General features: G+C 35.7%; 3 protein-coding genes and 1 long non-coding RNA gene across 6 annotated transcripts; 2 read left to right on the top strand and 2 right to left on the bottom strand.

The window, feature by feature from the left end:
* Positions 1-1,823: 1,823 nt before the first annotated feature.
* On the bottom strand, positions 1,824-3,221 carry LOC113698485 (BURP domain-containing protein BNM2A). The gene is made up of 2 exons (XM_027218318.2): positions 3,015-3,221; positions 1,824-2,875 (listed from the first exon to the last, which is right to left on the bottom strand). Exons 1-2 carry the CDS (start codon positions 3,075-3,077, stop codon positions 2,039-2,041), a joined length of 900 nt encoding a protein of 299 aa, XP_027074119.1. The 5' UTR covers positions 3,078-3,221; the 3' UTR covers positions 1,824-2,038.
* Positions 3,222-7,786: 4,565 nt separating this feature from the next.
* Positions 7,787-8,758, top strand: LOC113697755 (uncharacterized). The gene is made up of 2 exons (XR_011817758.1): positions 7,787-7,894; positions 8,091-8,758. It is a non-coding gene; the product is annotated as an uncharacterized lncRNA (long non-coding RNA).
* Positions 8,759-10,087: 1,329 nt separating this feature from the next.
* Positions 10,088-15,351, bottom strand: LOC140004015 (dicarboxylate transporter 2.1, chloroplastic-like). Of its 2 annotated transcripts, XM_072057761.1 has the most exons (6): positions 14,851-15,087; positions 14,503-14,756; positions 13,206-13,519; positions 11,957-12,405; positions 11,302-11,428; positions 10,088-10,532 (listed from the first exon to the last, which is right to left on the bottom strand). In XM_072057761.1, the coding sequence occupies exons 1-5, from the start codon at positions 14,945-14,947 to the stop codon at positions 11,313-11,315; spliced, it is 1,230 nt and encodes a 409-aa protein (XP_071913862.1). In that variant the 5' UTR covers positions 14,948-15,087; the 3' UTR covers positions 10,088-10,532; positions 11,302-11,312. The 2 variants fall into 2 exon arrangements, with proteins under 2 accessions (XP_071913862.1, XP_071913861.1); XM_072057760.1 differs by having other exon boundaries at positions 14,503-15,351.
* Positions 15,352-18,434: 3,083 nt separating this feature from the next.
* LOC113699041 (bifunctional riboflavin biosynthesis protein RIBA 1, chloroplastic) lies at positions 18,435-24,255 on the top strand. Of its 2 annotated transcripts, XM_027219080.2 has the most exons (7): positions 18,435-18,713; positions 19,950-20,310; positions 20,391-20,612; positions 20,947-21,269; positions 22,433-22,562; positions 22,970-23,266; positions 23,797-24,255. In XM_027219080.2, the coding sequence occupies exons 1-7, from the start codon at positions 18,664-18,666 to the stop codon at positions 24,022-24,024; spliced, it is 1,611 nt and encodes a 536-aa protein (XP_027074881.1). In that variant the 5' UTR covers positions 18,435-18,663; the 3' UTR covers positions 24,025-24,255. The 2 variants fall into 2 exon arrangements, with proteins under 2 accessions (XP_027074881.1, XP_071913860.1); XM_072057759.1 differs by lacking the exon at positions 18,435-18,713 and having other exon boundaries at positions 20,082-20,305.
* The last annotated feature ends 3,060 nt before the right edge of the window (positions 24,256-27,315 follow it).

Raw genomic sequence — 27,315 nt, 5'->3', positions numbered from 1 at the left:
ACCAAGGTCCATTTAAAGCGTTCTTGGTGGCGTTACAAAGCTAAGACAAGGAAATGAAACTTTCATGTTTTAACAAATGACTAAATCTGAACAGATTATAGTGAATAAACTCAACCAAAAAGACTAAACTGTCCACGCGGAACTCTGGAAAGTGACCTAGATCAGCAAGGGTATTTTCATATTTTCACAAGCTACGTTACTCCGATTGAGCTGAAATTTTGTAGGCAAATATAAAATACCATTCTCTACAACTTTCATTTTTTTAACCTAAGGCCAATTCGGCCTCTAACATGAGGTTACAAAACCGGACAGAAAAAGGGGAAAAATTTTCCAGAATCTGGAATTTTTTGGTCTTCAATGAAACTTTCTCAAATTTCTTATTCCAATCACTACCAAAGCCCCTTATATAAACTTATATTCAACATATGCAACTATATAACAAGTGTAGACAGAAATTAATCAAACCCTAACTTGTTTATTTCATCCAATAATCATCACAACCACTTGCACATCTTGAAATCAAGCCAAAACTTAAGCTAAATAACATCTTAACGCAAGATTTAAAAGATCAAGGACCATGATCAGATTTAATACCTCAAAGACAAGCTTGGATGAGTGATAATCCACCTCCTTTGAAAATTTCTAGTTCCTCTAACTTCCCAACTCACAATTAACACTTTAATCGGTTTGGAAATCGATTTTCTCACTTGATTTGGCTAAGATTCAAGAAGAAAGAAGTTTTCTTTTGCTCTCCCTTTCTCTCTCTCTTTTGGTCGGCCAGTAGCAGAAAAACTAAAGAGAAAGTGCAAAATTGGAAATAAGAAGGTTAGTTGCTCTCTTGGCCAAGAAACTCTAGGGTGGCGACACTTGTTGCCACCACCACCTTTCATTTTTTTCCTCTTTCTTTCTTGCTATTTCTAGCCTCTAATTTCGGTCAAGATAGCTGGAAATTGAGAAGATATTTTGCTCAAATATCAATAAGCTTGTATGGTAAGAAAGTGGTGGTCAAGTGGTGCGTTCAATCGGTAGTGCGCGGGACCCGCCGGTTCGCGCTGTTTTTCTTAAAAACACACGTATTAGGGTTTTTACTTCTTATTCACCAACCTTATCTCATTGCTCCTAATCACATATTATTTATCACTTAAAAGTCACTTTTAATCACCAAATTTGATCCTTGCTCCATACTGAAAATTCATCCGGCGAAAAATCGCGAAAACCCTAATTTGCCCCAATCTTGGAAACGAAGAGTGAAACCCTACTTTCTAGGTTCATCTGCACTTATTGTTGAACAATTGGGTAGTAGGACTTTAATAAATAGTAATTTCCAAATAAAAGGCATTTTTTTGAGAAAAATATAAGAAATTTGCGGGTCCTCACAGATCAAATCTGCCTTCTCTCTTACATATCACGCGTACCTTAATGTATTAGTTGCAGAAACTGGTGTTGTAGCAGTTTCAATTAACTATCGACTCGTCCCTGAGCATCCTTTGCCTATTGCTTATGAATATTCTTAGATTGCAGTCAAATGGACTGCCCCTCGTTCAAATGGCGAGGATCCTGAGGTATGGTTTAGGGATTATGCTAGCTTTGATAGGGTGTTTTTTGGTGGGGATAGTTCACCGGCTTTGCTGCGGTTGTTTTAAGTTCTAACCCCAACAACTTCTAGTTCCTGAACTTGTGCTGGTGGTTATGTTACATCTTCATGATTACATTTTAATCCACTGGATTAAGTCAATTGCTTAATTCAAATCTGGCAACTCACGATTCATGGAAAAAGGAAAAAAAAAATAGAAAAGAAAACAGCAGTAAGGGAGGGCCACCAATGGAAGTTGAACATTTTTCTAATCAGGTATGGATCCAGATTCGACTTATTTTCGTTAATGATCAATACAGCCGAAACTTCTGTATTTGCCTGCAAACATTTACGTATAATCCGTTAAAGATCAAGCATTTAAGAATGAAGATCCGAACTACACATAGTAGGCAAATGATTTGCCATCTTTATGGTAGTAATACATGTTTTGTGTCATGCCTGAATTCAATTGGATAGAGACGGTGATGGGATCCAAACAAGATTATCTGCTGGAAAGAAATGGCAAACTGACGATTTTCCAGGCTCAGTTTTCAGCACCAGAAACGCAACATGGTCAGGGTTCCACTGCGAGGTATCCATGTGACACATCGCGATAGCTTCGACTCTTCCACCATCATCGCCCATTAAAGAAACCTTAAACAACTTATTATCACTCTCTTGGCTGTGGCAGTAGAAAACAGCATAAGGATAAGGCAAAGGATGGCATCCCACAATTCTACGAGCCGAGATTTCTTTGGGAATTTCAAGAATTGTGTAGTTTTTCAATTGGGAAGCCGTAAAATTGGTAAGATGATTTGTAGTTAGAACTTTGAACTGAACTTTTGGTCCAAAGATGGCACGGGTGGAATCAAGCAAGGACTCCAATGAGGTTGCACAGAACTTAGATTCTCCTTTAATGGGCTTGTATTCGCAATGGTGAAGCGTGTCTTCTATTGCTTTTGCTTGTGGGGAGTCATCAGAGAAGGAGAATAGTTTGAGAAGCTTGGGAAGTTGAGAAGATGAGAAAGGAATTGAATCAGCTTCTTCCCTGGAAAGAAGAGGTGGAGACCTGGATGGGTCTTTGATGGAGAAATAGATTGGCATTCTTCTCCCAACTTTGAGATCATTGATAGTGAAAAAGATTTGCAATTCAGGATCCTTAGCATCCACATCTTGTTTCATTTTTAGCATCCTCAGATGGTCACCATGACCGTCTGTATGATCTGCATAGCTCTGATGATTTTGTACTTTGTTGAAAGGGCTCTGTCTAACAATCTCCCTGGAGCTAATACAGCAAAAATACTGCAATCATGTCAACAGAAAACATTAGAGACGAGACTTCCATTCAGTAACAAGAAATCTCGATGAACTTCAACTCCGGGAATATAGTAATTAGATGCCTTAGCAAGATTAAGCAGATTTTCTGAAAATGGTTGATTACCTGTAAGACAAGAAGTGCAAGAAATAGGAGGAATCTGATAGAGCCAAATCCAGAGAAAGCCATTGCCGCTTTGTTCAGATATGAACACTTTGATGGTTGCCAATTGATTTAACCAGGCACTGATGATGCTCAGTGTGATGATGCTTTGTAGTTGGGCATTTACAAATTTGCAAATTTTGCATATGCCTCCTCCGAATTTGACCTTCCTTTATGGTTGAAAATTATGTAGGAAGAACTATATAATCAGTACCCTGCAGTGCTGGCTATTATTAATTAATGCAGTCAATTCACCGTATTTTTTGCCTTTTTGGGAGTCAGATGTATATCCTGTAGCAAATGGAAATTAAATGCTGAAATTCCTTTATGCTTCAAAGCTCTATTTTATACTACGTCACAAAGCCTTCTGAATTAAGTATGATTAAATTCTTAAGTTGATAAAACTCAATAACCAAGCACAAGTCTATGCAGTAGTGAGGCTATTTTGCTCTTATTGCAAACTTTTTTCTGGAGCTTTTATGAAAAAAACTGTACCATAGAAAAATGAGTTCATAAAAATGACAATCCAACTAAAAACCGTAGAAAAATGACATGTACAGTAGAAAAATGAGTTCATAAAAAACATCAACATTTTTTTGAAGAAAAATGACAATCCAAACAAGACTAATCAGCAAAAAAAATTGAATCCAACCAAGAACCTAAAGTACATAATGTATCTGTCAAAACAAAAAAAAAAAGTCCAAAATGCTGTACTATGTGTAATTTTTTTTCTTTTGTCAATTATTATCATCTATACCTACTATTACTCTAATCTATTTTAAAAGGTGACCCAACAGAGTCACGAAAAATTGACGGGGACTGAATCACTATCAGATGGATACAAGAGAAGCCACTTTAAGTGGCAACGGGAAGTGAAAAAAAAACTCCAAAATGCTGTACTGTTTGTGAATAGATGATAATTATGTCTCACATAGTCACTGTACCAATAGTCACCCACACCATTTCAAGAGGTGGAATCAACTGAGCTGTTGCCAATCTCATGCACATGCAGCCAAATAAAATGCAGGTCTGACTTTGGCTTCAAGCCTATAAAATGGGATCCATGTTGGGAAAAGTTAGAAATGGATCTATCCTGAAACCCCAATTTTAGTGAATGATGAGAGAGGACGTCTCTATGATACTGAGGAGGTCAACTTCCTGCTGAGGAAGGTATCAAGTGCTGCTTTTGACTATTGTTGAATGGACTGAAATTAAATAAATGTTGGTCATTCAAAATCTACGCAACAAATTTGAATATATATGTAGCAGTTTTCGTGGATGAGACCAAACAAGCCGCCACATCATTGTGTTTTGTGAAGTCATTTGTTTGCTCAGTGACCATATATCATCATCATTTTTGAGTGTGATCAGAATCAAGACTCGTAGTCTTACCTCTTTCTCTCTACTTTTCAGCTAAGCATATCTGTGGTAATTAAGTTCCCAAATTCAACAATAATTCTCTATCTAGAAGGACGGCTAACAAATTCTTTGGTAAATTTTTTTTTTTCACGAAAGGTCCAAATTAAAGTTTCAACTGTTGTATATGCATTGCACTATGCAACGTTATGGTTCTTAACATGATTTTCAATGTGTGCTACGGTGTTCTTTCTATAGCAAAATTAAAACGCATTAGGTGTACATAGTTATAATCTCTCTCTTTTTTTTTTTTTTTAAAATAACAATGAATAAGAACATGCAAATTCATTAAAAACTTGTAAGAAACTTGAAAAATCTGACTAAATGTTACGGGAAAATCGTTGAAACATTTCTTACATTTCGTTAAATGAATTTTTTCGTCACTCACTTTTATAATGTTAACTTTACATTCCTTATAAATTCAAATTAATAACATTTGATCCCTACCCAAATTTCTGACTACTTTTTAGTCTAAAATCACCACGTGATACACATGCAGTTATTTTTTAAATACAAAAAGTGAATATGGATCAAGTTATTTGTTAACTACAAATGAGATCTAACTATTTTACTCCATAAAAAAAAAGACTACGTGTGAATCACGTGATGGATTTAAAATAAAAAAGGGTAAAAATTTAGGTTGAGATCAAATTTTATCAAATTCATTTTATAAGGGACATAAATTTACTATTTTAAAAGTGAAGGATGACAAATATGTTTTAAAAAATGTGAGAGATTTTTTTAACTATTTTTTTATATAGTAACTTGTATAGTGCAATAATAATAATAATAATAATAACCATTTGTAGATTGGAAGTACACTGCCGTATGGATGTCACTCATTGACCTTTGTAAAGGGCCTTTCTTTATCTTTTGTTTTGCTACTGCTCTGCCTCTAACGTGATTCATGTTCCATCTCATCATGTTTTTGAGTCATTTCAGAGAAACGTACTGTTTATTTAGCTAGCTTTCTTTTTATTACTGTATTTACTATTTAAACTTCTAAATTAACACGTCTTATTAATTAATAAGGGTATCAATTCAACTTTTTTAGCCGTTCTAGAGAAAAAATATATATATATATATATCAAGAAAGTCATTTGTGTCGGCAGTGTTCTGCCTAGATTCTGTCCAGGACGTCCAAAAATTTCTTCACTACTCATGCCGATTTTGAATCTATCCTGCTCTGGAGGCAGCAAATTTTCTTTCAAGGAGACAAACAAGAATTTTTGGTATCATTTAGTATTTGTTTACTACCCATTTGCGCTAAAGAATTCCAGAAACATGTGGTTTCTGCAATACAAAAGCTAATAAGAAATTATTGATGATACTGACAATATAAATCTACGAGGTCGGCAGCACATCCAGATACCCTGCATCTGCATGGTTTGCCTGTTTGATTAAAAGAGATCAAGTACGCTGTTTGATGGGTTGACCACAAATTTTTTGTCATGAACAGGAAATGGATGCACTCCATCAGGGCTCAATTTTAGTGCCCTATTTCTTTCTTTCACCTTTTTGGTTGATCATACACCAGGATGCAGACAAGGACTCACCATTAACCAACTCTTTCAGCTCCTTCTGAAAAAGATTGCATAATATTGAATTATTGTATGGTTGAATCAGGTAGCACATACTACTGTTCCAAGTTCCAACTCTGAAGTTGCAACACTTGCTCCACCTTTGACTTTAAGTGATGCACAACCTCATGCAGAGTTCAGCTTGCATGTGTTCTTTTTTTTTTTTTTTTTTTTTTTTTTTATATGGATGAGTTGCATTTTGCACCTCCGACTTTACGTCATTCTCATTTTGCATTCTAAATTCAATATTAGACGCTTTACGCTCTAACATTTCGTATTTATTTCACTCAAATCCTATCCATACAAAATTAGGAAAACTAATGGAATAAAGGACTATGCACAGCTACTTTACTAGATGGTAGTGGATTACCTTCATTTTGGAATCATTATCGGCCATGCAAAAAAAAAAAAAATTGCATGGGGTGCACGATCATCTATTTTTTTCATTTTTGCCAACACTGTTATGAATTGGAGTTTAGTGGGATAAATGTGAGAGATTATGGCGTACAGTGTCCAAAGTTTGACGCATAAAATGAGAGCCGGGTACAAGTTCAGGGGTGCAAAGTAAGATTATTCTAAATTTTTATTGGTAGAGTTTTTCAGTCGGCGGTTTCATTGGTAGAGTTTTTTTTTCCCCCAAGAGAAAGAAACTCACACACACAATTATGTTAGAAACACTCAGAAAGTCAATGGCTAAACGATCCATGAAGAGCAATCTAAGAAGGACCTACAAGAAATCCACATCCAGCCAGTTGATAACAGGAGAGGGCTCCTATGGACCTTAAACCTAAGTTAAAGAACCCACATCTAACCGATGTAGGAGGGATGCCCTCCCCCCCTCCGAGCACACCCTCACCAGTGAATGGTTAACCAATTGGTAGAGTTTTTCAGTCGGCAGTTTTGTTGGTAGAGTTTTTCAGTCGGCAGTTATTCTTGAGTGATGGGCCAATTATACGTCAGTCATCAGTTCATGTTTTTCTGTACATAGTTATCTCAGTTCTGGGATTTTGATCATATGCAAAAGAAAAATCATATGAAGCAGTTCATGCTAAAAGCAGTACCTTAAAGTCTGTGTTTGGTTCTTTGTAGCAGTTGGAATTACAAATGTCTTCTAGAAAGGTTGCATTACGTTTTCATGGAGTTGCATCAAACCAATTTCACTTCTAATCTATGAACCAAAAACAGCCAAACTCTTAAAATATGAGCCAAGCGGTCTCCTTGTTTATTCAGCATCAAGAAGAAGAAGAACCTATCAGAAATGATAGTATCAAGCACGTAAAATCAAATCCCAAAGAAAAAAAAAATGGTCCTTGATGCTTGATTGATTACCAAACTATGATTAAATAATCCATAGCCCATTTGCATCGGTTATCATCAACTTGATTTTTATGAATTTACGATTGGTACAAGGTATAATCAGACAGGCAAGTACGTGTTCCTTCTATGATATAGGACGTGTTTTTCCATAGCCATCTGAGATTCTCAATGCAAAATCAGGAGATACATTGGTCAAACAAACTCATTGGTCAAATAAACCTCTTATCCAAATATTCTTCATGTTTGGGTTGGCAATGAATACAGATGGTTGATTCACACAATTTGATAATGTGCATAACCGACCGTCAGATTACTGCCCAGGACAAAAAGCAACACATATATTAGTCAACTATTCTTTCTTCCTAAATGTCAACTATACCTTTATGGGTCAAATAAACCTTTTATAAATACTATGTCAGAGGTTGCACAATCCCATTGAAGTTGTACAACATTAATAGCAAGTTGCCCTTCAATACAGTTGCAGACATGAGACCTTACTCAGCCTTCTTGGTTCTCTTCCTCCTTGTTTCGGTAATTCTTCTGATTTCTAATCTGCCTGATTGTTCCCTAGTTGTATTCAGCTGGAAAGTTGGCACTTCTTTCCCCACCCCACAAACATAGAGTACATATACAATATTTTGTTAATTCGTATGAATTAACTTTTGTAACTTAGATTATGTTATTTTGCTGCAATTTGTATTACTAATATCTCTTGTTTTGAAATCAGTTCACTTTCGGGATTGATGCAAGAAGATGTCCAGGAGATTATTGGAAGAGTGTCATGAATGAAGAACCGATCCCTGAAGTACTTTCAGATATTTTGCACCAAGACACTACCTCAGAACCATGTGAGAAGGAAACTGTGGACACAGACCGTTTGGCCAGAGATTTTGACATGAGGTCTAGTGTGATAATTTATCACAGGGATGCTGATTCCAAAAGAGTGAAGACATTTGATGCTGAAGGTGTGAAAATGAGGGATAATATTGATAGTGCACAATCTGAGTCAAGACAAAAAGTTCTAAGAGCAGAATAATGCATAAAGACTAGATCAAGAAGATTTTCTGCACTAGCCGTAGTTACTGTATTTTATATTTAGAACATAGATAGTTTAAGATCACTTTAGACCTATGTTTAAGATCAGTGTTGATCTTGCTATCTTTGGTGGTATACACAGACAAATCTATCTACAGTTGTATTTGCTCATATTTTTTCTTGTACTCGATTAAGTGCCGAGAATGGTCCTTGGGGATGATATTGATGTTCTCAAAGTGTCCTATGGATCAACACTTATCAATGTCAAGTCATCAACCCACAGTAGGCTGTCTGGATGTGAGTTTCTGGAATTAATATGGATTAAAGTGATTCGTATAAAATATAACTTTTAAAAGTGTTTTCACAGCATCAGTCAATAACAGTTGTTTTGCTTCAACAAAAACATGGCCGATCAAATTCTTGGATATTTAACAAATAGAACTGCACCTCAAACACCCTCTTAGTATGATCTAAAGGGTAATAAACTGTCAGTGGTACTTTGACACTGGAGATGCCGTTTTTGGCATTTGTTTCCTACACTAATATTTATGATTGGTATTTAAACCAATATTTGTTCCAAAATTAACTGGAATACACAGGATATCAACCTGCCAAGAAGTGTTTTTAGATTTAGCAACATTCCTATAAGTTCAATTAACCAAATTGAAATCCAAATAAACAGGGTATTAGAATAAAAGTAAGGGGCCATTGCTGGCATTCGCCCTTTCACTGCCATTTTGCAGCATGCTTGACAGGCCTCAAACTTGAGCCAGCCACGAAATTTGCCTACAATAAGTGCGCAAAATAGCCCAATGATGAAGCTCAAAATGTGGTTGGAAATATAAGGTATCTTGAGAAGAAAGAAGTTTTTAATGGAGACTGTCTTACTTTTCTGATGCACATTAGACAGTTCAATCAGAAATCGTTAAGCGACCGATGTTGTGCACAAGCAATGACTTTTAGGCCTTATGAGTTGGTTGGTGACAAATCTGCCAAAGTATTCCTTTTCAACAATACTTTTAGGCCTTATCTTTTGATGGTGGGATCGTCCACCTTAGTCAATTTAATGAAATTCATTACTCGTAAGTGATTGCTATGATAATTGTTAGGAACGTAGAGAAATGGGGGGTTGGACTTCTGGATTGATGTTACCTGGTTCTTTCCTTAAAGTTTTGAGTATATCCACTGTATCTGATTCTACTGGTTAGTGTTGTCTTGGTGACTAAGTGCTTCCCTTGGTGGTGGTCTTTTCATCCCTATGTCAAGATATTGCTTATTTGTCTTCATCGGACAAGTCTTTTTGACCTCCTCTTAGTCTCCGTTTTGGACCTGCAACAATTGTGGCTTTTTACCAAGATTCATTCCTTTTGCCTGATATCTATGGCAAATCAATGTCATACACGGAATTCCCTTGTTCAATTCACTGCATGAATAACTTATAATGGGCATAACTGCCGATTATGTGACCTTCATTGCATCTCCACAAATGTTTCTGTGATTGGAAATTCTGCTGAAACCAGATCACGTACTAATGTTAGGTCTACAACCAAAATGCTCCTTTTCTATTTCTCTGCTTCAGGAATTTTTAATCTTAAATAGACTAACACATAAAACGTATACAAGGTTCATCTCTTTCATCCCCTGGCTAAATGATAATTTTGACTTATTTAAGGTTCAGATTCAAAGGTGTGAAACGAAAACAAAAATTTATCAGTTAAATTATGTCTATACATCTGAATAATGATATTGTCATCAGAACCAAACTACCAAACAAACACCAGCCCTGTACACTAAGGTACCCCTTTGTAAGTAAAAGAAAAGAAGTTTAACAGTTTCTTATGTAGTATATGCTTTTGTACTCCAAAACCATTTCCCAGAACTAAAAGAAGCAAATTCCAGGGAATGAGATCTCCGCGAAGTCTTCATAACTCCATGACCTCTGAAGTCTTCTTAAATGTTAAGTAGCCACAAGATCACACAGACCGACAAGATCTTTGATGCTTCATCAGTGGCATGATCTTTTTCCCTTATGGTAAGAATTGAATGGTCGCTTTCCCAAGGCTTACAAACAGCATTCTTCAGCCAGCTCATGAAAAATCAGTGGATGAGCTTTTTAAATAAGCTTTTCAGCTCTCTGGAAATTGGAATGACAAAAAAAAAATCAATGGATATATGACAGAAATCAAAAAGAATTCTCAAAGCACTGCTGGTAGGACTTAAATTTTCGATTGTAGTTAGGAATCAGTAGGCTTGTGATAAAAACCGTTAATGACATACATGCCTAAAATCTGTTATACTCCACAAACAGCATACACTCACACAAAAGCACCATACACAACCCTAATTAAGATTTTTTTGCCCTTCCCATTTCTGTTTAGTCCGTGCCTTTATTACATATATATATATAGCATAGCATAATCTCTTTTGATCATCTGAAACCACAAACGAATGAACCAATCTGAAGGTGTGACAGATGATGGCATCGCAGAAACGGGAAGGGCCTAAGAAGAAGTGGTATAGTTTCGCCTGATATACACATTATCTCAAGTTAATATAGGCTCCCATAGAACCAGATACTCTAACAAACTTACAATTAACTAAAAATTTCCATCACAAGAACTTTAACACACTTGTCCCAGAATATGGTTGAAGATGACGTTTGGAGTAACAACTCATATTAGGCCAACTGGGAAAACAAATACATGCAAACTAAATCTTTAGAATTGATGGTTTGATATGGTGGTGCATGCTGTGGAAGAAACCTAAAGACCTGAAATCCGCTCAGTATAAGCATCTTTTGATTATATTTCTAAATGCCTCCAAATGCAAAAAGTGATAATACAAAGCAACAAGAAATGGATGATTTAAAAGAGTTAAGAAAAAAAAATAAAGTGCTGACTTACTGATTTTAGTGTCAGTAAAAGTGCAAAGCTTTCCACCAGCCTAATCCAATCAATCCCCACGTTATAAGGTTGATGAGAGCCATGACTATACCCAGCTTAAAAACATCATTGAGTCTGACATAACCAGCTGTCAAACGAAAGAAAACAAATTTAAGATCCTAAGGTTGTCATGTTGAATGAGGAAAATCAGAAGAGAGAGAGAGAGAGAGAGTGGAAAGAGGAAAGAGATTACTAGGTCCTGAATCTCAAAAACAATAAGAATCTAGGAATAGTAATTGGATTAACCAGAAGAATAATTCAAGAAGCCAACGCATAATCATGAAGTGATACTTTTATAACATAGAAAACCAACTGAAAAAAAAAAGGGAGGAAAATTTGTAATCCCATTTTGATTCTGGAATTCTGATACAAGCAGGAGAAAAGTTGCTTGAAATATTACTAACTTCACACAAGACTAGGCTCAAAATGTATGTTTGCTTACATGTACTTCGACCACTAACCTTTTCATATTCGCAAGGCTTGCATAATCCTTACGTCTAACCAAGATTGTACTACTTCTTACATAATTCTATTCAGTCCATCTTCCACTGTAGAATAGATATTCAGGAGAACAGGGTGATTTTTGTGCATGTTGTAAAGATAATAGAAAGATTACCTCCATAATAGACAGCAGACTGACCACTGCTATAGTGTGTCAATGCACCAAAAAGGTTTGTGTTGTATGCCAGGGCCATAGCAGCTAACTGACCTGGAACTTTAGATGCCAAATGCATTTCAAGAAATGCAGAGTATAAAGCTGCAACATGGGCAGTTTGACTTGCAAATAGATAGTGGACAAAGAAATATGCCAATTGGAGGATAAAAAATGATCCAAACCAGCCTATTGACTGGGATTTAAGAAAATGCGCTACACGACCGGACACCCATTGTATAACACCAAGAGCAGTTAATTGGCCTGCCATGCCTACCAGAACCCCAAACCAAGCCAAGGTATCCCATGCTGACTTTTCACTCAGGCAGTCATTCCAATCAAGCACCCCCAACAGCAGAAGTAATGACAAACCTAGCAATGCCGCTATGACACTTGATATGTTAAGAGCCGTTCTGCACAATCAATAAGAAGATGGATTAGCCAGTCAAAAAGGTACAGTGTAAAGAGATGACAAGATAGCTACAAGTGTTGTTGTGCTGCTATTCAGAACTGTTAAAAACCAAAGAGAGAGATAACCAAGAAAGGGCTAATTGCAAATTTGGAATATATAATTGGATTAAACTGAGTAGAGGTGAATATGTAACAGAGAAAATACTAAGAGGATAACCAAAAGTACAGATAGTTCAATGCTTCTTTGTGAATAGATATAAAATGATACAACTAGATTCAGAAAAATTGAAGCAGAAATAGTCCTGCAGATTTGTCAGATTAAGGAAACCAGCTTTAGAACAGTAGCTTTGTGATTACAAGTTGTGATACCTTGGAGTTCCCAAGGGCTCTTACAAATTGAACCTCTTCCACCAACTCATAGTAACACCAAATCAAAATTTGTTCTTTGACAAAAAGGGACCATGACTTTTTTTGGGCCACTATTTTTCAAGATGATAATTTGTCACAGAAACGTTGAAAACTGTAATCAATGTTACCCAACAGGAATATATGTAGCTGTTGTGTTGTAGCACTAATCACGGAGGCATCCTGTTGCAACATTTATTTGATATAATCCGAGATTTGAGCAATCTAATCAATTCAAGCATGATGTTCTATTTAATCAGAAGGGAAAAATATGAAAGCGATTAACTTAAGTTGGCAATCAAATAGACAAACCTAACTGTAGTGGGAAAAAATCTGCACATAAAAAGTAAAAGAACAAGTAAAATTTTCAGGTAGGCAATAGTGTATTCCTACGTACCCAGAGATCCAAAGTGCAACAGTTATAAGCATGGTTGCAATCATAAACCATTCTTCCCTCTTCAAAGGACCCATCTGAGCCAATTTCTGCTTAGCTACGACAGCAGCATCAGGTGTACGTTTTATTTTAGGAGGAAACATCTTGTATACTAGGACTGGAGTAACTAATAGATTGACAATTGCAGGTACGCAGGACCCCTTAAGCCAGGTAACCCATCCATTTGAAATTTCAACCACAAGAGCTTCAGCTAATTTGAAACACAACATGTTTTGAGCTGCAGCAGTCAGGAAAAGGGCACTTGAGCTGCTTGAAGACTGTCATTCATCAAGAAGAATAAATTATTAAATCCCAAAAAAAAAAAATATTGGCAATGCAACGGCAACATTGTTTAGTCAAGGTCATGGATGCATATGGGACCATCTAGTGGTCAACTAGATTTCAAAAACCAGGTCAACTGACGTCATCTTCAAAACCAATAATTCAATACAAACAAAAGAGCAAGAATCTTCCCTCATTGCAGATATGACAAATTTTCATGTGTTGCTCTGATTTCATGGTTTAATAACTGGCTCTTTTTCATTGAAATTGAGACTATATTCCATAGAAGTTTAGCTACTTCCTATTCAATTTCAAATTTTACTGGGAACCAAATGCAACCTAAAGGAAATTGCATCCTTGCTTTAAATCCTGTAAAGGGCTTTGCTGCTTTTGTATCACTTGTATTCTTATTGTTTATTTTTGCAATTTCAGAATGTCCCTTGTGACATCAATGACCGCAATAATGATAAGTTTCATGGAAGATTTATAGATGGGGAAAAAGAAAGAGTAGAATCTTAATAGTTGTTGTCAATTTTGTAAGCAGAACAAGACTCAGACTTGGTAAAAAGTCTTCATACACAGAAATTACTTGGGAAGTTATGCGTCTACAGTGATATAAATGTCTTTCGAGCATTGACCTTAAGATACTGCAAAACAATGCAATAAGACCAATACTATCAATAGTAACATAAATGAGAGAAGGACCATGTTCAAGAAAATGAACCCCCTTAATTAAATAAGATCGAAGCTACAGATGAATAACTTCATTACTATAGATATAACTATAGCTATCACAATTACTTACACTCAAGATTCCATAACATATATTTTATAATTATAAGACATATGCTAGGTAAATCACTCAGTTCAAACAATACTAACATCTTCTGTCCTTGGAATTATCCACAAAAATCAAAAGGGGTACAACACATTGATGCATTGTCCAAACAGAAAGCAACAAAAAACAAATGCAGTTTACCTGTAATTGAGACTGTATCAGATAAGCCCCCAGCTTCCTAGCAGACTCATCTTTGGGAAAACTGTCACTTGCCTCTGCCAATGACTTAATAATGGGCAAAAATATCCCCCCAGCTCTAGCAGTAGTACTCGGCATGGCCGGAGAAATCGCGGCCTCGCTCAAAACCAACCCATAAGACAACCCCAGAGTATTCTTCCCCAGCCACTTCACGAACATCATCGCCACCCTCTCCCCAAGACCCGTCTTCACAAAACCTTTGGAGAAGAAAAAAGAGATAACAATGAGCCAAATGACCTCGTTCGTGAAGGCGGAAAACGCCTGCATGAAAGTTAGTGTTTTAGTTATGACCGTCAGAGTTAGGCAGAACATTGCCCAGGCGCCAACAGGCAGAGGACTCAAGATCAGGCCAGATATTGTTGTGAGGAAGATGGAAAGAAGTTGCCATGATTTTCTTGATAACTGGTGAGGCTTTGGGACTGCAAAGTTGAAGACGATGCCTATGGAGACGGAGATGATGAAGGGAATGAATTTGACGCCTTTCCAGTTGGAAATAGTGGTCGAGAATTTACAGCGTTTGGTTTTAAGGGAAGATGGTGGTGATGGCGGAGGAGGTGTGGTGGTGGGGAGGTGGTGGTTGTCATGATGGCCTTCATGGGAGGGTGAGTGTGGGGATGACATGGTGCTGGGGTGGCAGCGGAGAGCTGGGGGGAGAGGCGGAGGAAAGGGAAGTTGGGGTGGTGGAATTGGAAGTTAGTTTTGAGAGGGAATTTGACGGTTGAAATGACAGGAAGGCGTATTTATGGAAGAGAATAGTTAACGGGATTTCGCACAAATTGTTGGGGGCCATTTACCCATAAACCTATATGCCGAGGAGGACCATTTTGTGGACCATCGTTGCCTTTTTCCTTTTTCTTTTTTGTCAAAGTCCATTGTTGTCACCAATTCATCATCCGGGTGTAACTTCTCAATTGAATAAGCATTAAGGGTGAGTTTAATAAAACTTAAGTTTGAAAATTGAAAATTGAAATTGAAATTTAAAATCTAAAATTTGAATTTATTAAATTAATTGAATTGTTAAGTACTAATTTTGATACATTTGAGTGTATATCATATTAATTGATAAGTGAATAGCTATTTACTTATTTGTGGAAGCAAGTTTTGTTTAGAAAATTCAGTGTCACTTAATTAATTCAGATGCTCAATTACACCTCTAAATTTGAATAAGGATTAAGAGTGTATTTGATAAAATTGAAGTTTGAAAATTAAAAATTGATATGTGAAATCTAAAATCTGAAGTTTGAATTTATTAAATTATTGAATTGTTAAGTACTAATTCTGATACATTTGAGTATATATCACATTAAATGATAAGTGAATAGTTTATTACTTATTTGTGGGAGCAAGTTTTATCTAGAAAATTCAGTACCACTTAATTAATTCAAATGTTCAATTTTTTGTTATCAAGCGTGTCTGAATATATTAAGATCTGAATCTATTAAATTTAAGTGATGAATTGGATCATCAAACAGGGTCTAAGGCATAGCAAAAGTTTCTTCTCTCAATTCACGATTGGTTTTGGTTTCATGGGGATCTTTTTTTGGGTTAAGAAAAAAGTTCAGGATTGATTAGGACTTAATGATTACTACAATCTAAAAAGATAAAAACTTAGTACTACATTTATACTGTCTTAATCGACACAAATATCGTGTTTGAAAATTTTACACGTTATTTATTTTTCAATTGGTGATACATATGCTGATGAAAATAAAATGTATGGTATTTCTTGATTTATTGACAATATAATTTGAGATATGCTTTTTTTTTTTTAAAACAGTGTATACATATAATGCAAATTTATAGTTGTAATTACTTGATATTGACAATATAAATTGCTTAGGCAATCTTGTGTTCTTTTATTCACATTTCATGGTAAGGGAAAAAATAGAATCTTGATTTTATGACAAATATAGCGTTTATTTTTCTATCACAGGTATTCTCCTTTTCCACGAGCGCATCAGTTGGAAACTATAGACTTTCGTTTGAATGGATGAACTTGATGAAAGATTTAAAATTCATTCAAATCACTTTAGTTGTTTGAATTATTTAATAGAACGTTTGGATTTGTAATACACTAAGTATTAAGTATATTTTAAATGCAAAAACAGTTTATAATTTACAAATCTAAACACTTGCAAAAAAATGTAAACAATTAGAGTTACTTCAAGAGGATTTCAAATCCTTAGACCGATCCTCCAATCCAAACACAGGCAACTTCATGAATTTCGGCTAAAATAAATTGGCAATAAAGCATTCGACTTCAATGAGTTGAAGCCCTCTTGAACATAATAATCAACAGATTCGTCCTCATCACTGTTGACTTGCAAGTGGCTATACGAATTCTTGTATGCTTTTCTGAGCACACAAGAAATAATAATCTATCAATTCAAAGGTTCTGATCTTTTGTAACATGCTGAAGAATAATTTAAGCTCATCTGTTCGTCTTTATCTTTACTGCAATGTTCGCACCGCCGTAATTTTGCTGGCAACGAATTCTATTTTTGATCAATATAACATTTTCCTGTTTCTATAAAAGCAAATGTTCTTTTCATTTCTATAAAAAGCAAACAAGAGTTTCAGAGTTTGAAGATCGTACCAACTATCAGCTGAACTAGAAAATTCTTCACATACTAAATGAAAGGCAAACTCAAGGGATAAACCAACAGAAACCAACTAAGTTTCTGTGTTTATTAATAATAACAAAACTAGTTTTAACGTCTACATCTGCTATGTTAATATGTACATGCGTTTGAAAACCACAGTTATAGAAGCTTGGAAGCATTGGAACTCCTGAGAATAACGTCAATCAATCGTGCTTGTTCAGTCAGATACTGAATCATCAGAGTACAGATAGCCAGCATTACGGAAGGTGGAGAGCAAATTATCCAGTAGCCACCCAACTTTTAGAATCACAGAGTTTTGGCTACTAAATTATTAGTAGTACGTGTTTTACATACTGAATTAATAAAGGATCAAATTTTGGATTATTCCATATGATTTAACCTTTAACTCTACCAAATCTAAGAGTTCACTTGATGCACGACACGCGTAACTGAGAGATAGTTTAGGAAGTGCTTAAATTTGATACAGCAACTTCTTCTCATATATTAAAAAACTCATTTTGAAAGAGAGAATATAATTTTCATTCCATATTTGCCATTCTCTTGTGATTTCTTATTTCTCAAAACACACCAAATTTATCTTTTAGTTTTGTAAATTGATTGATGTAGTTCTTTAATAAAAATTTAAAAGTTGATAACAATATCAAAAAACTCTAATAGTTTTTGTGTCATTGCTTCAGATAAGAAATATTAAATTACTTAAAATTATGAATGATTATAATACTCTTACAAATAACTTGCAATAGTTTACAACCATGATAAAATTTTTTGCACTAGATTAAAAATAATAAAAACAAGTTTATATATAATATTTAGTGTATTATATCTTTTTAGTTTTCAAGCCATCGATTTGGACAAAAAAAATTAGAAAATTCAAAAAAATGTAAACAATTTATAAGATTTCTTAAATTAACTCAAAACACTTTACTGTGAAGAAAAAATACACTATATTCGCTCCAAAAAACAAAAAAAAAAAAAAAAGCCTTCATACTTTTTGTTTTTGTTCATCATTTGTTATTAATATACTTAAAATTTTTGTAGTAAAAAGTAAGACAACAAAAGGACAAATTTAGAATGAGATTATATTAGGCGGAATGAGATTACATTTACTTCTCAAAATGAATTTTTTAATATCATACTCTAAAATGTGTTACAAACATGCTTAAAGTTTAAAGTAACGGAGGCAAGTGAAATTTTTGAAAATTCAAGAGCGTAAATGAAATTTAAAGAGTGCTATATGAAGGTTTCAACTGCCTCAGCTCGATGCCACGTACGATTTCCCAAATGCAACCAATAGAATCAAACTCACTCTACCCTTTCTGCACTTGAATTATCCTGAAGGACTAAAATCCATCTTCGCCAAGGCTTGCTTCTTACGCGGGATTTAATTCTTGGTTCCAAAGACCAAATTAGCATTAATGTCAAGCTGAATTAACATTTTTCCAGGACAGGTTTCATTTAACTCAAGTCGGATTTTCAAGAAATGGCTTCATTCCAGCTTTATTGCTCTTCCATGGCTATTTCACGTTTGCAGTTGAGAACTTGAGATCCTTCTCGCAAAAACTCCTTTTTTTTTTGTCCTAGCTCTGTTATAATCGCATTGATGATTTTTGTCCTGTTTTCTTTGGTTGCATTTGTTGGGCTTGTAAATTGGGATTTGTTCTTTGATTATTGTTTGATCCAGGACATTCAGTATTTTGCCTGTTAGAAGACAATTTTTGCATTTTTTCTGCCTCTGGTTTGCCAATTCCTAGTTTCGCGATGCATAAACATAACATCAAGTATTTCTGCTGCTAAAGATCAGATTTTTCTGGGCTTAGTCTTTCCCTGATTTATCATTTCTTATGTAAATGTCGATAATTGCTGTTTGGCTTTGCAAACTTCATGTTAACCTAAATGATATCTATTTTGAGTTGATGAGTGGCCTCAGGATCAAGTTGTAGGTTGTTTTTGTCGTAAACTGGATTTGATGAAAAAGTAAAAGAACTAACTTGAAGCTTATCACAGTGTTCTTTTTATGTTATTCCAGAATCCGAAGCCTTTCATTGTTGTACTTGCAAAGAAAGTTAAACTTTTTGGATTAAATCTGGTGGATTGCAAGAAAGAAAGAAAGATAGATAGATGGAAAGGGAGAATTAAAAAAAAAAGATGAGATTGTTTGGACTTTGGAGTAGAAATATTGGATACTTAAGGTGAAAGGTTACGGTAAACAGTACATCCTGGTTTATTGAGGGTGTTAAGAGGTGAACATTTGGAGCAAAATGTTACCTTGTTGTAGGCTTACACTACGTTAGTCCTTAAGTTTTGAACCTTGATCATCTAGGTTCCAATTTTTTTTTGATTTAGCATTCTGGGTTTCTGTCTAACTAGGATCTCATTGGTCTCCTGAGGCAGCATTGCATACCATCCCTGCACGATACTTTTGTTTGATGCGCAAAGCGTATTTTTAGTTGACCTCTGTCTGTTCTATGAGATGCTTATTTGGCCATCAATACTAAATGGAAATGATGTCCATTGCTTAAATGAACTTGGAAATTAGTTCCTGGATTTGTTAATGCTCAGTCAATGTATGATACGGATTTCTTTTTCCTTGCCACTGATTCTAAATGGATCTAGATGATCAACTGCTTAAATTAGAATTGTACTAGCAACAAGTTTGCACATGGAAATATTGCAGTATTAGCAACAATTTTCCAATAACTCTGGTATATATCCACATTAACCATGGAATTATTTCTTATTAGATCTCTCTCTTTCTCCATGTCTCAGACACCAGGATGGCCTGTATTGCCTAAAACCAGTCACAGGAAGCAAACATACAACTGATTTCATCTCGTTCAGTGTAGCTCAAAGTTTGCACTGGAATTGCAAGACCAACGGCACTAGATCTGCATTATTGTCAGAAGGAAGTGATTTCACATTGCATAATGGAAGCATTACTGATGCAAGTCAAGGTGACCTTGTCAATGAGTGCACACAACCTGATACTGTAGCCTTTGGAACCCTGGCAGAAGAAATAACTCCTAATACAATTGGGTATTTTACTACTGATGATGAATTTGACTTGGATCGTCCAACTGAAGGATTTTCATCCATACCAGAAGCAATTGAAGACATTCATCAAGGCAGGGTGTGTCCTCTTTTAGCTTCTTTAATGTGTTGCAATGAGTTCACTGTCTAATGAATTACTAATGTCGGATTAGTTTACAGATGGTAATTGTTGTGGATGATGGAGACAGGGAAAATGAGGGGGATTTGATTATGGCGGCATCAATGGTCACACCTCAAGCTATGGCATTTATTGTAAAGCATGGGACTGGAATAGTTTGTGTAAGCATGAAAGGAGAAGATTTAAAGAGGTTGGAACTTCCACTTATGGTGTCACAGAATGAGAATGATGAGAAACTCAGTACAGCTTTTACTGTCTCAGTGGTATGATTATGATATGCTTAGAACTTTTGGTATGACATGGTAGACATTCCATCCTACTTGTGTGGAAGCTTACTTGCAATAACAAATTTTCTGAATCCCAGCTAAGTAGTGTGATAGTTGTTGCTTCAAATGTATGCTAATTTATAGGTGGCATTCAAGTTAGATACTTAGGCACCTTAAGCCCTTCTGCACGCAAGCTGAAATATAATTCCTGTGTAAATGTTTTTGTGTAAGTATGCCAGTGTCTATTTCTACTTACCAGGAAAGTTACTATTGTTTGTTGTCATTTGAAAATTTCCCTCACTAATTAACATTCATCAGTTGGATCTGGTAGGATGCAAAACATGGTACGACAACAGGTGTCTCAGCTCAGGATAGAGCAACAACGGTACTAGCTCTGGCATCCATAGTTTCAAAACCTAAGGATTTCAATCGCCCAGGACATATCTTTCCGCTCAAGTACAGGGAAGGAGGGGTGCTCAAAAGAGCTGGTCATACAGAAGCTTCCGTGGATCTTGCTGTATTAGCTGGCTTAGACCCTTGTGCTGTTCTCTGTGAGATAGTGGATGACGATGGTTCCATGGCCAGGTTACCAAAGCTTCGCCAGTTTGCACAAGAAGAAAATTTGAAGATTATCTCTATTGCTGATCTGATAAGGTCAGTCAGTTAAAGCAAAGGCATACTATTATTGGCTAGAATGAATTGCTAAGCCACATGAATCACAAAAGAAGTTGGAAAAAATGGATATTGTCTCTTTTCTTTGGTTCATCCTGGCATGCAGGGAGTAAGCAAAGCAGAAGAGAAAATGGTAATATGTAATATGAAGAGAAAGGAACAAAAAATGTACAATATATTACCCTGTAGGTTTTTGTCTCGATCAAACTTGGATGGTCTCTAGGAAGTTCATTTGGATAATTCTAGAAACTTATTTTCATGGTATTGATGGTGGTTGCAACTTGATGTTGTGCCATTGGTGTTAAAGTGGGTAAACACTTTTTTTCTTGTCTTGGGAATCTTCTTGTGATTGAACTTCAGTCTGCTAGACTGCTATATATTAACAATATAGTTGGGGTAGGGAATTTTCTAACATGAACACGAAAAAACTATGATCTTGATGGATGTTGGTTCAAATCCTCTACAAATTATTTTGGTCATTGTTGAAAACCAAGTAACACAACATGTTATCCGATTGTGAGGAGCCAATTCATCATATATAAAATAAACCAGAAAGTTACTTGATTTTGGTGCTGAAGCTCTTATAATATGCTTTTACAGCGTGTCTTATTAGGCAATACTTCCTCTTGTTCTCATGCCACTTAATTTGGGTATCTTCTCTCTTAAGACCATGACAAAACCAATAGTAAGACAAAACAGATATCACTTTATCATTTTTAAGTCAGCAAATGCATGGGCTTAAAGCTTACTCTTCAACATCTGATTTGAAACTCCAACATTACGTTTATTCATGATCTCTCAATCTTTTGCGATGCTTGAAAATAATTCTACAAATAAAATATAACGTTCAATTTGGTACCCCTTGGTAAATTGTTCAAAATACTTGAGGTCTGCAGCACTAAGAATTTCCTTGTATGTACCATGTCATATTTCTTCATCAAACAGATTAATTACTCCCAGATAATTTGTATTTGAAATTATGTGCTTCTTCATTTTTGTTTTTCTTTTCTTTTGTCCCTTTCTTTCTTACAGCCCCTTTATTGTAGTAGTTGTTGTTCTTCTATCTGGGTGAGAAAGGGATGCGAAAAAGTTTTGCAAGTAAAAACCTTTTCATCCTGAATCATCAATATTCGATGCTTTGACAGGTTTCGCAGGAAACGGGACAAACTGGTCGAGAGGGCTGCTGTAGCATCAATACCAACAATATGGGGACCTTTCAATGCATATTGCTTTAAGTCTCTCTTGGATGGGATTGAGCATATTGCCATGGTCAAAGTAAGAAAGCATAACAAAAGACTTGAGAAAGACACTCATTTTATCTTCAGGATATGCTTTGCAAGACCTATTTTTGTTGCATGTGTCGTATCTTTATTATATTTTTGGCTTCCATCATTAGTTGGTCAAGAGTTTCAACCTTCAAGGCCAATGTTTTGGTGTTTGACTGAGGATTTTTTTAATTTATCTCTTTGGGAAAAAATTTTACTCGAAAGATAATGTTTGTATTTGGACCATTTAATCTGTAGTGCTGTTATGATTTAGGAAAGTTAATGACATTCAGCAGATTTCATGGTCATGTAGATCTGTAGGAAGAAACATATCAGTTCCAATTTGTATTACACATGAAAATAGTGTAAATCAGCATTTGATTTTGACGAACTCAGGAATGACAGTAATTTGAACAGGGTGAAATCAGAGATGGGCAAAATATTCTTGTGAGAGTACATTCGGAGTGCCTTACTGGTGACATATTTGGCTCTGCCAGATGTGACTGTGGTAACCAGCTTGCTCGTGCAATGGAGCAAATTGAAGCAGCCGGTAGGGGTGTGTTAGTGTATCTCCGTGGCCATGAAGGAAGGGGAATTGGTTTGGGGCACAAGCTTCGTGCTTACAACCTGCAAGATGATGGGCGTGATACAGTAGAAGCAAATGAGGAGCTCGGTTTACCTGTTGATTCCAGAGAGTATGGTATTGGTGCTCAGGTATAAACTTGATGCACGCTTTTTAATTTGATAATGAATTGCTTGTTTAATCAGTTTTTATTCAGGTATCAGATTTGAATCATGTGTTTGGGAAGCTAATGGTTAATCCTCTTTGCAAGAGGCATGCTCTCATGGTTCCCAAGTGAAAGAATAGCATTTTTATGTCTCTATAAGTATTCTTAGAACTTGATATAGAAGAATAGCATTTTTATGTCTCTATAAGTATTCTTAGAACTTGATATAGCTTGATTTAGCCAGGACTTTTCTCTATCAAATTGATAGTATTTGCCTCGAATAAGCATTTGGAAAGGTTTTCAGCTTTAACAAAGATCCTCTGCTTCTTATGCAGTTACCTTAGTTCACTCATTTCACATTAAATTTGATGGTGATACATCTTCTTGTTCTTTGGATACATGGAACATCTTAACACTTTCTTGGTTACAGGGGATTTTTGTTTCTGTCATTTTGTTCCCATTTCTTTCTCAACATAATCCAATTTTTCAGTGCATATTGTATGACAAAATTTGCAGATATTGCGAGATCTTGGTGTTCGAACAATGAAGCTGATGACAAACAACCCTGCAAAATATGGTGGTCTCAAAGGCTATGGTCTTTCAATTGCTGGAAGAGTCCCACTATTAACTCCAATAACTAGAGAAAATAGTAGATATCTGGAGACCAAGCGTGCAAAGCTGGGGCATGTTTTAGGAACGGATTCAAATAGTCATGGCAATGGTAGTACCAGCGAGACTGCTTAAGGTAGCGTTTATTGTATTTGTATGGTATGGCTTGGACTCGAAGAAAACGTTCCAAGTAATGCATCTTTGTTTGAGCATTTTAGTGGTTAGATATCATATCAGGAGAGCGTTTGTACCGTGGAATTGGGTTGAAATTTTGATCATTTTTAGGGGCTTCGAGATTTTCAATTAGTATTATTCATGGAACCCACGTAAACAGTAATAATTGAATGTCCCACCTCTATTGTTGAATTGTACAAGCAATTAAACATGAATTATAAATTGCACCTCCATGCATCCAGTTTTTGACTTGAATATCAAACTGAGAGTGGTTTTCACTTTTCGGGAAGTTGAGAATGTAGTCAATTTTCTTGACCTGATAGCCATTTGTAACAAGAGGGACAAGTGGTTCCAATACTTGCCATATTGTAGTTGTAGCGATTTTTCCAATACATGATATGATTGCGGCTGAGATAATGGGAAGATTACAAGCACACACTGGACAATTGAAACACCTAAAAGAGTAAAAGCAACTAAGGTCCGAAATGACATATGAAGCTTCCTCGAAGATATACAAATTTGGATGGATATACCTACCCTACTACCCTAGAGCAGATGTCAAAGTATCTAATATAAATTAAAATAAATAGCGAGACTTTTGTCCCTAAGGAGCCTCCTATGTAGAGCTGTTAAGTCAATTGAGTAGTTCGAAAGCTCGTTAGAGCTCGACTCGTTAAGGCTCGAACTCGACTCGTTAATTTTGTTTAACGAGTTGAGCTCGAGCTCGAAACATGCTCGTTTAGTTAACGAGCCGAGTAAGCTTGGCTCGTTTGATACTCGAGTAGCTCGTTAGAGCTCGTTAATGAAGGGCATATTTGTCATTTTAGAAATTAAAATTATAAAAATTAAAAATTATAGGTTTTTATTAAGGTTAATTTGCACGAGCTCGAGCTCGTGAAGCTCGACTTGTTTGTGATAAACGAGTCGAGCTCGAGCCACATGTACATTTAAGGAGTCGAGTTCGAACACATTTTAAAGCTCGTTTTCCTAACGAATTCGAGTCGAGCTCGGCTCGAATTAAACTCGAGTCGAGTTCGACAGCCAAATATTGGGTTCGACTCGACTCGATTAACAGCTCTACTCCCATGTTTATGTCACTAGTGCAGATGTTCGAGTATCTAATAGAAATTAAAATAAATAATGGGATCTACTTCTAATGAATCCAACAATGATAGTGTATATATTATCGGTGTATATATAAAATTTATTCATTTTGTTTCTCAAGGAACCTCTGATGTTTAAGTCAGTACTCCTTAAACTTGGAGAGAATAATTCAAATACTAAATTAGTAAATAGTACTAGGAGAGTGTGGAATGAATTAACTAACCTTGCACTTTAACTACACATGCTGGCGAGTGAACAAGCTTTTTATAGATACGACGTAATAGCTCAATGGATTTGTAATAATTACGTTTCGATTGTGATTTTTAATAGAGTCTATAAATATATTTTGTAATTATTTTTTAACTCACATACATTAAATCGCTTCAGTATATTTTTCTACAAAAGCTCCTGAAAATAACAATCCAGACGGGAAAGCCTAGTTAAAGGAGCAAATTGCATTTTAGCCCCTTCGATTGATGGTACCTATATTCTTCTAGCATTCATCTCAAATGAGCGATCCATCTTGTTTTAATCTTTTCTTATAGCTCTTGGTATTCAACTACAGAACAAGTATAAAACCATTTCATGGTAAATGAGCTGTAAGCACCTAATATTTTCTTCTTCTGCAAGGCTCAAATAATCAAGGGAATATTTTGCTTGTCTGAATTGCACATTGTTTATACCTTATTTATAGTTTATAACATTGAATTACTTGTATCATTAATATATTTTTTAATTACACTTTTATTTTATATATATCACATAAAAAAAGTATTACAATAGTTTTTTCAAAAAATTATTCCAAATATCGAAACACACTTATTGGTTTCCTGTCTAAAACAAAAAAGGACTAGTTAAATTCCTGTCCTAATTAATTTATCATTCCAAAAAAAAAGGAAAAAAAAGAATGAAATGTGGGAGCCGCTGATTCATGAGCTGCTGCAATACGCCAGAGTTGATCATAGAGGTTGCAGAAATAGCATGCTTGACAGCTACCTAAGCTCCATCCCACATCGAAAGATCGTGGGGTAGTTACTCTGGATTTAAGGTCCATGGGGAGCCCTTCTTATCACCAATTGGCTAGATGAAATTTTTCTGTGGATTCCCCTTAGACTGTCTTTGTGGGCCGATTTTAGCGATGCCTTCTGTGTCGTTTGAGCTTATCATTTTACAGCAAGGCTAATGCCTGAAGGGCCTGAACTTTACCGGCCCGTCACCTGCATCTGGCTTGTCGAGTATTCGTCTTTCGAGGACATCTTTTTCCACGAGAGGTAATAATTTGCCTGTTGATATTAAATAATACTTGCTATTTAGTGTTTACAATTGTTGTCCTCCATCATCCATTGTACGGTGTAATTATCATGAGTAAACCTGAAGTACTTAATTCATGGCTGGCTGCTTTGCAAGATCTCATTTTCTGAAATATATAAAGAATTCTTCTCCTTTTTCTATCTGCCCTTTTGTTTGCTTAGGTTATGTTACATAACAGTAGTTTTTTTTCTTTTTTAGCAGAAGATAGGCATTCGAATTTTGTAGAGGAAATCTGATGTTATTATATTAACTTTTCACGAGGTCTTAACTCCTAAGAACGTTTCTAGTGAGTAGGAATGCAATTGAATCGAATCGAATTTAAATTAAAAAATTTGGATTCAAATTCGAACTCATCAAGCTCTTGAAAGTCGACTTTGAACTTGAATTTGATTTTGTTTTGTATTACTTGAATTCGACCTTGCAGTACTCGAAGTTGAACTCGCATTTGAACTTGAGTTCATGTTAATTGTGACGACTCCACCTCCCCCTGAGGCGTACCAAAGGGTTTGGCGGACCACCTGCCCAACTTTCGCCAGGACTCACTCACTCAAATCATGTGCACACATCCATGAACCATAAATAACACCCACAATTCAAACTTATAATTTACATTGATACAAATCAAGGTACAAAGCCTCAATATACTCAAACTGGTTCAAGGCGTATACAATCCAAATACAAAACATTCTATTCGAGGAATAGCGCGAGTACAAGTCAAAAGTCAAAAGTCAAAAACAACTAGACTATGCTAGTCTTTACATGTCTCATGCCTCGCTCGTACCCCCTGTAAGGAGAACAAATAACGTGGTATGAGCTAAAAGCTCAGTGAGGTTCCAA

The sequence above is a fragment of the Coffea arabica genome, chromosome 7c (assembly GCF_036785885.1).
Source record: "Coffea arabica cultivar ET-39 chromosome 7c, Coffea Arabica ET-39 HiFi, whole genome shotgun sequence".
Classification (NCBI taxonomy): domain Eukaryota; kingdom Viridiplantae; phylum Streptophyta; class Magnoliopsida; order Gentianales; family Rubiaceae; genus Coffea; species Coffea arabica.
This window is presented reverse-complemented; position numbering and strand designations above follow the sequence as displayed.